Source organism: Spea bombifrons, chromosome 1 (assembly GCF_027358695.1).
Source record: "Spea bombifrons isolate aSpeBom1 chromosome 1, aSpeBom1.2.pri, whole genome shotgun sequence".
Classification (NCBI taxonomy): domain Eukaryota; kingdom Metazoa; phylum Chordata; class Amphibia; order Anura; family Pelobatidae; genus Spea; species Spea bombifrons.
The window spans coordinates 146,645,098-146,657,787 of record NC_071087.1 but is presented as its reverse complement, the minus strand read 5'-3'; the positions used below and the strand labels follow the sequence as shown (position 1 = coordinate 146,657,787).

Here is a 12,690-nt window from a genome sequence, read left to right as displayed (position 1 = left end):
TATGTTTTTTTTCCATTGACACAAAACTTGTCAGAGCTACAAATAGTAGTGCGATGAAAAGCCTACTGCAAATCCTTCCATTATTAAAACAGAGGTGGGCCGAGCTAGAGCCATTCTGACAGCATGACCAAAAAGCCCCACGTATGACCAGAAGTCTAGTGGACCGGGGGGGGGCATATTTAATCCAAGTACAGGCTGGGCTTTGATTCTCCCAAAACACAGAGCTTGGTGGATCAATGGGCAATGACCTCCACAGGACGTATTAAAAGGTGGTACGTGCCACAAAGCACCAAGCCACGAGGATGCCAGCCAGGGCCACTGCCCAGAGTCAAGCCTATTAAAAGGTGCCACAAAGCACCAAGCCATGAGGATGCCGGCCAGGGCCACTGCCCAGAGTCAAGCCTATTAAAAGGTGCCACAAAGCACCAAGCCATGAGGATGCCGGCTAGGGCCACTGCCCAGAGTCAAGCCTATAGCAGCCCCGAGATAAATACACTGCTGGGCTGCCTCCTGCCCATGTTACCCTATTAGTACATACAACATTAAAAACGTATATGGGTTCTGTTGTCATCATAGTTCTTCAGGTTTTTATTATATTTTTGATAAAACATTTGCGCCATTAGAGCATTGCAATCACCAGCATGTTCCTGACCTCCATTCTTGACTGGCTGTTAAGTTTGTGTCTTTTGACGTTATTGCTGTTAAGTGGCACTCTACATAAAAACACTCTTTTGGGCTCTTTCTGGCTGTGCAGTTTTAATTAAAACAGAGCATTACAACACATACATAAAAAAGTATTAGTTTGAGATTAACAGCAATTACATCTAACTATGTATCACAATTTCTCATAGAACGGTTCCAACAAAGGCAATGTAAGGACAAGATTTAATTCAATATTTTTTAGGACTGACAGTCCTTCCCTCAGCATCATCTGGTTCCCAATGTGTTAGAATAGCTGTGCAATTGCAATTTATTTACCATTATAAGATCCCAGCATGGAATCCGTCCATCTAATCACCATTAATCGGCAAACAAAAAATACAGTACTGTGCAAAAGTTTTAGGCAGGTGTGAAAAAATGCTGTAAAAGGAGGAATTCTTTAAAAAATAGACATGTTAATAGTTTATTTTTACCATTTAACAAAATGAAAAGTGAGAAAGCAGAACAAAAATCTAAATGTAATCACTATTTGGTGTGTCTGTCCTTTGCCGTCAACACAGCAGGAATTCTTCTAGGTACACTTGCACAAAATCAGGGAATTTTGTGGCAATATAGTTAGTGGTATGATTTAATAAATTATACAAAACATGGGCTGATGGTCACCAATTTAATATGCATGTTGAAAGACAATCATTGAAAACAGAAACAGCTGTGTAGGAGAAATAAAACTGGGTGAGGAACAGCCAGACTCGCTAACAAGGTGAGGCTGCTGAAGACAGGTTAATGTCAAACGGCACACACCATGGCAAGACTGAGCACGGCAACAAGCAAGGTCTCTCACAGGCAGAAACTGCAAGGCAGACAGGGGTCTCCAAGCTCTTTTGAAGAAGCACAAAGAAACGAGCAATGTCGAGGCCCATAGAAGAAGCAGTCGGCCAAGGAAACTTAGTACAGCAGATGAACAGCACATCATGCTTACTCCCTTTGCAATCGGAAGATGTCCAATGCTGCCATCAGCTCAGCATTGGCAAAGAACGGTGGTACCCTGGTACACCCATCTAGGCTGCAGAAAATGGCAGCAAGTTTTCTGGACTGGTCAGTACAATTTTTAAATATTGGGATGAAGCAGAAGCCAATTTATTTGCTGGAGGGCTAGAGAGTGATACAAGAATGAGTTTTTGCAGGCAACAGTGAAGTATGGTGGAGGTTATTTGAAAGTTTGGGGCTGCATTTCTGCAAATGAAGTTTGGCCACAATTAATGTTACAGGCAGATGCCTATCTATCATACAATACTATCAGGAAGGCCTCTTAATGGCCCCAACTTTATTATGGAGCATGACCACGACCCAAAGGAGTCTTGGAAGTGATGGTATGGCCCCACAGAGGCCTGATCTCAACATCATCAATCTGGGATTACATGAATAGAGAGAAGCAACTGAGGCTGCCCAAATCCACAGAAGAACTGTGATTTGTTCTCCTTAGTAGATTTGGAACAACTGCAGAATTCCTTAACCTGTGTGCAAGTATACCTAGAAGAATTGATGCAGTTTTAAAAGTAAAAGGATGGTCACGCCAAGTATGAATTTGATTTGGATCTTTGTTCTGTTTACTCATTTTGCACTTTGTTAAACTGTAAAAATAAACTATTAACATGTCTATCTTTGAAAGCAATTTTACTTTACAGCATTTTCTCATACCTGCTAAAACCTTTGCACGGCATTGTATATTTATATATATATATATAAATCGTCATTTCTAGGGGAAGCTACCCTCTTAGGTTACAGGAATTGCATTTTACTTTCACTAATACAAGAACAGAGAGCTTCATACCTGGTAAAGAGCACAGCGTTGTCATGGTGTGCAATGCCATTCTCTGGAATTGTGTTCCCGTCACTCTGGTGGGAAAGGATGGACTTCTGCCACTTACAGAAGCTGTCAAGGGACTTGTCGGCGTGGTGGTTTATCTCCAAGTTTGGCTGCAATACAACACACATACCAGAAATGTTCCAAACAAATTACTAAGGTCAGTTGTTAAGCCGTTTGAAGACTAAAATGGAACTATAATTAGAAGCAGTGGTTTCTAGGAATAAGCTCTTCTTGCCAATATTTATCTCTATAAAATCTGACCCAGAGTTCAGCCAACATATTACTGAACAGACGTATATTGTGTTCCAAATGCAATAATGATTATGTCAATATAACAATTTCACATCATCAGCAAAAGAAGTCATTTCACAAATCCATAGTCCTACAAGTGTGCTACTGGAGCCTTCAGCTTTCTGTATGCTGCATTTCAAACAGCAGCAACCTGTGTAATCTTAATTTAAGTTTATCTGGTTAACATGTTACTTCACCCTTCCTCAAATATCATATTCCTTGCCATTCTGGCATTAACAGGGTTAAATGTATAGTGTCCACAAATGTGGAGTATTTCAAAAAGGTATATATAGTCATTTTATGGAGATTTCAGCTAAAAGTGGAGAATCTGTTGGGTCCCAAGGCAAGTGCACGTGTGTCGCGATGTACACACATTCACATATACCCCCGGTTTCGGACTGATGAGTCAGGACGCACCAAACAGGCACGTGAATAAGGTGCAATTCTTTGGGAAATACCGGGCAGAATTTACTAAAGCAGGGACCACTGAAAGAGCCCCAGCTGTGTACAAATAAATTCCTCACTTATTGGAGATGGACCCCTGGAAGCAATGTTATTAAAATGGTAATGAAAGAGAAAGAGAGCAATAGGTAGAAATGTTGAGATTTTCTTAATTTAACATTTTGCTGAATTCCAAGGGTTCTACTTTTTGATTTCATGTTATATTTCATTGGGTTATGCCCCTGGGTCCTAATGATTTATTTTATAAAAAGTGTGCAAGGTCCCTTGTGTGTATATATATATATATATATATATATATATATATATACACACACATATACAGACATCATTTAGTCTTTAAAGAGACACTGTACCTTGTCACAAATGCATACACAAGGGAAGGGAGTGGCAGGACACATAATTCCAAAACATGATTAAGTACTGCTTATACTTTTAATATAATTTCCCTTTAAGTGGAACTAATTTGGATCAAAGCATGCCTCTGCAATCACCGAGTTAGGTTAAATGGTTAATTACAGGTTAACTAGACAGAGCTAGTGGCTATTGTGGAATATGCCAAGAAAGAGAAGGGTTAAACTCAAACATGCATGATGGGTGATTTACCTGATCTTCCGTGAGGACTATTAAACGCGTCACTATGATATTCACAACGTTTCCTAGGCTGGAATCACGGTAAAGTTTGGCAACCTGACCTCCAGAAAAGAAGAAAAGACACAAAGTCAGACAATGAAACAACCAAGTGACATGCTCAAAAATATATAAATATATATATATTATTTTTTTTAAAAAAAATCATTGTGTTTGGCAAATTAATAACATTTGGAATTGTAAAAATAAAAATGTTGGTGCCGATGTAAATCAAGTCAATGCTGCCATCACCGCAAGCTCAAAGACTATGGATTTCTGATTTGCTGTCATAATTATTTATTACTATTATTTATTGATTAATATAGCATCATCATAACCCATCGACGGATAAACAGGACATAAAAAGCAGTGCATCACATAACTATTTGGACTGAGTTTTCTAATGGAGTTGACATTACTGATTTAACTCTTGGTGTCCCTGAAGGATGTGCACTTTGGGCTCAGCGTTGCGCAGGGCTCTGGCATTCGGAGAGTTCCAATGCAATGTAGTATCTGTTTTTTACATTAGGGTAGATCTATGTTAAATTATTTGCCGATTAAACGGGCGTGTGCTCCCCATGGTTTTCAGTAGGCTAACTAACAGTGTGTTAGAAAAATCCCAGACAAGTAAAAGAAAAGCTGGAGGTTCAAGTGATAATATCACAGAATGCCAACCTTTGTAGATTTTATCACAATCACATTCCGATTTAATGGAACATTTCTTCCGTGGTGTCTTTGGACGTTCTATGAGATAGGCATCTTAAAATCTGCATTGTTTTCTAACAGTTATCCGGTGACTTCAATGTAAAATGTTACCTCGATTTGACAGGTAAATTAAGTACAGCCTCTAGTGAAGTGGAAGGAACAGACCTCAAAAGAAACTTCAAAAGAGGGATCCAGGAACTACATCTCCTACTGAAGTCTGGATTTAGTTCTTATATAACATTTTCAAAGGGGTGCGCTGGGATGAAGATTAACCCCAAACAATGTCTAAAGTTATAGCTTTCACAATGGACATTGACTGAGTTGGAAAAGAAGTCAAAACATAAGTCACCAGCACCTTCTTCTTCTCAGAGAAACTGTCACCGGATGAATGGAGATATAGGATGCTCTGTCTAAGCGAGTATCATGTAACTGGCTTTAGAGGGAAAGGTTTTCTCTCATTCCACAAGACGTGATCAATTAAACAGACGGAGAATTATCTTTTGAAAAGGAGAAATGCATTTTCTGTATTTTACCTACATTTTGAAGTTAATGAGGATGACTCATGCAGGTTACAAATGCATTAAAATGATTACGGACATTCATTAAAATCCAAGTCCTCTGCCATAATGGTGCATAGCACGTCGGCCTCACTGACCATGATGCTGTTCAACATGGGGGAAAAGCTCGACATCACATCAATCCACCCTGACACATATGTTTGTAAAAAAATTTGGATGAGTCAAATACCGGAGGAAAGAAGAGACAAAAAACAGTTTTTGGTTGAGTTCCTACAGGGTGAGATGTGTTTCTTATCCCGTATGCTCCCCTCCATCATAGACATGTAGGGTTTTTTTAAATTTTACAAACAGAAATGCCACAGTGGATTGTTGTAGGGTCTGTTATAGAGTGTTGGCTTTTCCACCATGTTGAATTTGATTGGGTTACAGACAGAATAGAAAGATCATGTACAGAAGTACTTGTCCAAAACGATAAAGGGGTCAAACTTACAATATTCATGACGCTCAGTATGTAGTGTTCAATATCTCTCCGGCCATGGTATCCAACCATCATTTTATCAGCCACAACCAATGTCTCCACAAATCGCTCCACGCTGACTGATCTCCTCTGCCTGCGAGGACCATTATCTGTATCGTTGTCTGATGAGGCAGTTGGCATGAAGGATGTGTGGTTCAACCACCAGGGCTTGTTGTTTCCAGTGAAGTCTTCTAGGCAAAAAAGGATGATAATTTACAGCAGATTTAGCTACTCAGAATGGCGTGAGTAGTGCTTAACACTATTAAGTACTACGAATGCATCCGCCCTCACAGACTGCAAGATGATATGATTCACGCGAATAAGAAACTTCTCATCCATGTTATAATCTGAATGACCCTTCTGATACAATGTAATAGCAACGAGTGAATCTAATCAAAGCAGGTATAACAAAGCTGGGACAGGCGACGTGGTCTGAATCATTCCAACGACCGGTTTTGTTGACTAAACATACGCAAGCTAACAAAGGTCCATACAGTCCTACAAGCCACGATAACCTGCTCTTATAAATGAAACACATTGCAAACGTGACGTATGGAGGTAAAAAGTTACCAGGGAAAAAAATATACGGCAATGTAAATCAGACCTTTTTTATTATCTGTTTAAGTGACTGATAAAATACGTTTTTCCTTTTTCATTAAATAGATTACATTTTATCTGTTTGCACTGGTCTTTTAGTTACTTTATTTTGTCTGTTTGCATTGGACTTTTAGTTACTTTATTTTATCTGTTTGCACGTTTAACTTACCTTTCACACCACAATGCCCCTGTTCACTCGAATGCCGATTGTTGATGGCAGACTTTCTATAAATTACATGAGGGTGACCCCTTTCATAGTTAAAGTGGTTGGAATTATCAGTTGTGTTTTCTAAAGGTTCAATAAAATATTCTTCATCTTCTGTAGCGATGACGCCATGCTTGGAGGAGAGAGAATGAAAAGGATTTAGCAAAGAAATCAGTATAGCACTCTATAAGTTTGAATATGCACATTATTTATTTACCGTACATTTTGCTAAGTGTGTTAAATATGAATTCATCAACCTACTTTTTAGAACTCAAATAGATACGATCATAATATCAATTATTATACTAAATACTAATTTAGTTAAAGGAGCACTCAAACCCACCCGGAAAAAATGTATTAAGATATTTGCTGCACCGTTACTGCTTGCGTTTTTTTGTAAAAGCAGGTAAAGAGAGACTCAGAAAGACACAGATTCAAAATGTATTAAAAACCACTCTTCATCCTGACAAGCTAGCTTGACAAGCCAGTTGGAACACAGTTTACTTCACTGATCCCTGAAACAATATATTTCCGGCATGGCTGATCATTATAACAGGAACTTTTCCCCCAAAATGATCGAGCATTTTATAAATAAAAACAAAGCATGGCATTTGGGCACAAGAACTAATAACACCCAGGGTGAAAATCAATGTCAAAGCCACGTCTGTTACCCCTAACAGTCACCTGCCTTCCAATATGTCAGCAAGGCCGACATTAACTGAGCAGTATACATTTTTCCTATAAGGGTCAATAGTCCTTAATTTTTAATCTATTAAAGCACACAGCCATGCTGTACCATTACAATCAGGAGTGCTCCAGGAAATTCCCAGACAGGCCCGCAGCGGCCACCTGGCACGCAGAACTAATCTGTCCAGCATCGCTCCATGCACACCTAATCTGCCACTCCAGCTGCATAAGCGGCATAAACACAGCATGCTGCCTTTCTATCTAGCCGTCAGCCACACTTACACCATTTGCGGCCATTGGTCTTAAACTGCCAGGGCCGCTTTGTTGACCCATTCGGCCATGTATCATTATGTTGGGAGTGTATGGCTTATAATTATGCGCAACAAATACCTGCTACTATTAACATACACTCTTACATCACTACATGAATATTTAGCTATTTAGAATGCTTCTGTTAAATAAAATACCTTTATTCCCTCTAATAAAAAAGCACACAGAGGTTCAAAAACTATTTTCATTGTTTATTGCGTTATCTATAACTGATTTTCTTCAACGTACATATTCAGAAACCTGGCTATAACAGTGGAGAGACGGATTAATAGGAGTTTATTCACTAAAGTGTAAGTTGGGAGGAAAGTTGACAGGAGAGTTGTGGTTTCCCTGAATTCATTATACATTATAAAGGGTCAAATCTCTGTGCAAGAAGGGCAAACTTTTCAGAAAGAATGCTGAGTAGTGCCATAAGTGAAATTAATTTTAAGAAATCTCACTAAATATATATTATTGCAAGCCAATCCAAATTAGTCTTGGAGCAGAACCTCACTGAGGCTGGCTCTTCAAAACGTACAGTGAAATTAAGATGAAACAGCAACTCTCCTGCAGACTTTGCTGCCAACATCCTCTCTTGTGAATAAACCCCAAAAAAGAAGAAATAAACATCTGAAATAAAATTGTGACTGTGTCAAAGAATAAATAGTTTTCCCCATATAATTTTCAATAATGAGATAGGGATGCCATAAAGTACATTTGTGAAGAAACGCGATAAAAAAAAGCACATTCTATGTATATTTTTGTCTGGTTTTTGTGACCAAAGAAACAAAACTAACCCCATATCCAATGCTGCAGCATTACAATCACAGGTGTATAAAGAATGGTAATTCCATGTATACAGGCCTGGACATCATCATCAGGCGGCTGCTGGATATAAAGTGCCAGGGCCCGCTCGACATTGCCAGTCCGGCCCTGCATTTATACATGCTATAATGCACAAGTGCAATTTTATGTATTGCATTTAGCACGCGCTGGTAAACCCCTATTAAAGTTTCTAAGAGAAAACTGATTCTTCTGTTTTTTTGTCTTTATCGAGTTAATTTGTAATATTAGAATTCATTGACCTCTTCCCTATTAGGTGAACTGTGGGATTAATTCACAGAAATCATCATCTAACTTCATTATTTTTGATTATTCAGATTATGTTGTATGATAATTGCAACTTTTAAAAAGGATAAAGGTTGAGCGTTACTTTAGTAACCCAGCCTGGGCAACTATACACAGCATTATTATTGTTTTAAGTATTAGTAGTTAACAGATCTCCCGCTCTCATCTTATTTGTAGGAGCATTCCATGTGAGGTGTTCTGTCAACAGGGATTTAGCAAAGATCAACTAACTCGCTGTTAGCACATCAATTTACAATGTTATCACAAACAATAATAAGTGATTTATGTCTCACTTGAGATAATATTTTCCTCCTCTGAACACTGCTGAAAAGGGGGAACTCGATGCTTCTTGTAGAGCACTACAGCGAAATAATAAATATGGTAGCAGCAGGACTCTGTTATAAAATGTCATGGTTGTGCGCTTAAAGTTGCTGTTCCTCTTAGGCAAAACATTAATTGCATTCTTTAGTATGTTAAGCAAATAAACCGTAGCAGAGCTGTCACTGTATTCTTTCCTCTAAACGTTTAATCCAGTGGCGTAACAACCGGGGTCGCAACTGCGACGGGGCCCAACTTTCCATGGGCCCCTTGCAACCACTTGTCCGCCAGTTCCTCCAGCAGCCTCGCTTTTGCCGGTTAACAGAGGGCTGGTCTGGTCATACAGTGTGCGAGCACCAGAGAAAAAAGAAGAGGGTGAATTAAGGGGATGTGAGTGGCAGGAAGGGAGTATGTATGATTCTATGTATGTATGTAAGAATGAGAATGTATGTATAAGTGTGTGTTAACTGGAACGTGTATGTATAACGTTTGTATGAGCATGAATGTTTAAGTGTTTGTGTGTTAGCATGGATGTGTATGTTTAAGTGTTTGTGTGGGAGCATAGATATGTATACATTTGTGTGTGAGCATAGATATGCTTGGGCAGGAGCACAGGCAAGCTGTTTGGGGGCACAGACAAGTGGTTTGGGGGCTAAGATGGCACTGATAAGCTGGCTTTTGGGGGGCAAATATGACAGTATGGGACATGTTGTTTGGTGAATTTGGGGGCCTCAGGGCAATTATTTCATATCAGGGCCCTGTGGTTTCTAGTCACATATAGACAACACAGACGCTATTTCGGCTTCTATGGTGTCACATGACAAGTGTTTCCAGCAGAAATTATGAATGAGAACTATTTCTTGAAGCGTTTGGGCATTTAACAGTACTAGAAATGGTGTTCTATACATAAGTCACTGCAAAATATTAATAATAGTAATACTGTATTTAGTTATGAAAAGTTAGAGCAGAGTAGGTGGAACAGCACCTTGTCCCATCACACCTTCCTCCATAATCAAATTCATTCATAAAAACTACCTATAGCTTGTGATCTTTGATTGTCAATCCAGTATAAAACTTTACATCATGGAAGGGGTCTATAAATTATTAGATTATCTGATCTAGTTCCTGTCCTGAGGATATCACCTTCCTGGACAACACATCAACAGGTATAAAATAACATAAAGGGAAGGAATAATGATGCATATCCTAGGAAAAAAGTTAAAGATAACGTTCACCATGGTCTACAAATTAGGTTGGGATTTGAAACACACACAAATTGCTGTCGATCCAACCCGGGAGAAGAACCCCAAAAGCGTATGTAACTTTACATTTTTTGTCTGTATTCTCTGCACTAACAAGTAGTCCTTTGTTCTGACAATAGCTTATAAGTGGTATATTATCCCAGGGCAGCAAGGGGCACCTACGTCCATAGCTGCCATGCATTTTACTGAGAGGTAGGATATGGTGTGTGTATGTATTATATATATATATATATATATATATATACACACACACACACACACACACACACACACCATATCCTGGCCTCAGAAGAACACGCATCATAGAGTACAGCATGCTTTCGAAGCTGTGCCTGAACCAACCAAAGACAATCAGCAACTGTACAAGTGGGAAGAGATAACTTAATAGGCAGAACCAATAATTTATATCCAGTGAAAAGTTAAAACGGCTGCTCCCAAGGTAGACATGTACAGGGAATATGCTAATATAGGGAATATAATACATATAAACCCTTATTATACGCTATTACACTAGTTTATTTTCAGTAAAATGTAGGATATTGGATAAGTCTGCGAGAACCAATTAGCTTCAAACCCAACTGGGTTATAATAGACAAATTAAAGACAATTCCATGAATTTAATACTTATTCTGAATTATAAAATGTAGGACTGGTTCAAGTGACAGGTCCACTTTTATTTTACACAAACCCGTGAATCAGGAAGTTCTTAAAACATATAGACCAGATAATCTTGTGTTACAAAGCGAAATGAAAAAAATTAAATAAAAATAAATACGGGTCCATTCAAGGTTGGCTGTGTGTTCTTTTTACAAATGTGAAAAAATAACCATGTATTAACTCAATACCACAATCCCTTATATGAAAAATATACATACTGAGAAAGACTGTGTGATTCCTGAAAAAGTTAATCTGCTCACAAATCCATGTTAAGAAACTCAGGAACAATGAAACAATGAACTTCAATGTTTCCGTACTATTCACTGTCTGTAGGGACCCACTTATCCCCAATCCAAAGATTAAAACAGCGATTATGAGATGTATAAAGAATAATTACGTCAATCTAAACATTTCATCTATAATGAAGAAAAAAAAAAAGAAAAAAAAATATGAAAAGTCACCCATGAAAGAGAAAGGATGCAAAAAATATGTGCTAAATAGGATTAGCAATGCACCAGTAAGCAATTTTAATTCAGTGCCCTATTTAATTAACTCTAAAAACACCAGATGGCGGCCCAACCGGTTACAGAAACGTGGGTATATCTAGCTCTAAAATGTGCATTCTACTAAAGTATTGGCAGTTTTCATCTTACATTGATTCAACTTACAGCGGTTTACGCTTTATGTCTAAATTTTAAGCCTGATCTCAAGTTACATCATAGCAGACTCACACTTGCATCATATTTCCTTCTCATAATGATGGTTTTGGACAAGTAAATGTATTGTTGCCATATCATTCCCTTTTATTTAAACAGCCTTACTTTATTACTGATGCGCTCAGTAAAATATTCAGTTACACCACGTTTAACTATCTAATGTAAAGCAGTGTCCCTGGGCATACTATCTGTAATATTGTTCAGTGCACTGTACATTGTTTACACGGTTGACTAAACATTTGTCTGGACAATTGTCTTAAACGTCGTTTATATCATGTATTTCTATTTGAAGCTCAGACTTTCCATATTTCCAGTAATTTGTTTTCACATCACTTTTTTTATATATAACCTAGCCTGATAAAATACGTATATTTGTTTATTGCGGTATTAGAGCAGGATAAGGTAAGGAAAGTTACCGCAATAGTTACGACACTTGATAATTACATATACGAAAATACGTTGGATAAGCAGGCTAATGGCATCTATAAAAGAAGTAAAGCTTCTAACTAGATTGTAACACTTGGTTTATTAACTAAATTGAGAGATTGCAAAAACAGTTAAACTCTCATCTCCCTGACATCACTTTGCATTGTGAAAGGCCAACCCAAATGAGCTTCCCCTGCACGACTGACCAAGATGGCCCCATGTATTGCATAATTCATGTGGGGGGGGGTTTCTTGAAAGACCTCTCACTTATTTCATTATACAGGAAAGCCTCACTGGGTTTGATCCTTCATAATGTAGAGTGAGACATGAGACATTCAAATTTTGTATTAATTAAATACCCAAGCGTGTGTCTTTTTCTATACCAAACACCACTGCCAGGTATGCACATTCAACACAGTACACCTTCTCACAATCCCAATGTATTCCCCCTTAGACTCCTTGGGATTTAACCCTACCGGCTCACGCCTTCCATGCCAATGACACGCTAGCCTGCTGAACATGCTACAAAGCCATCATCCTAAAAGGAGTTGGTCCTAGCTGGTCGGCACAATGGTCCACATAGAACACTCTGCAGAACACAGGAAGACTGGTGGGAATTAAATACAAATATATTATAGGATGCGTGGATCGCATAAAAAGCATGCTATGGAATGGGCTGGTGAGTCGTACAATAATAATAATAATAATAGCTAGAATGTGTTTTATAGTATTTAAGAT

The 12,690-nt window shown here is 38.4% G+C and overlaps 1 protein-coding gene across 1 annotated transcript in view; it reads right to left on the bottom strand.

Moving 5' to 3' along the window:
* ADAMTS6 (ADAM metallopeptidase with thrombospondin type 1 motif 6) overlaps positions 1-12,690 on the bottom strand; it is a 130,264-nt gene that overhangs the window by 100,860 nt on the left and 16,714 nt on the right. The window contains exons 4-7 of the mRNA XM_053448027.1: positions 6,414-6,582; positions 5,621-5,835; positions 3,884-3,967; positions 2,492-2,637 (exon numbers count right to left, since the gene is read on the bottom strand). Of these exons, the coding sequence (XP_053304002.1) occupies positions 2,492-2,637; positions 3,884-3,967; positions 5,621-5,835; positions 6,414-6,582 (614 nt within the window). The remainder of the gene's footprint in view (positions 1-2,491; positions 2,638-3,883; positions 3,968-5,620; positions 5,836-6,413; positions 6,583-12,690) is intronic.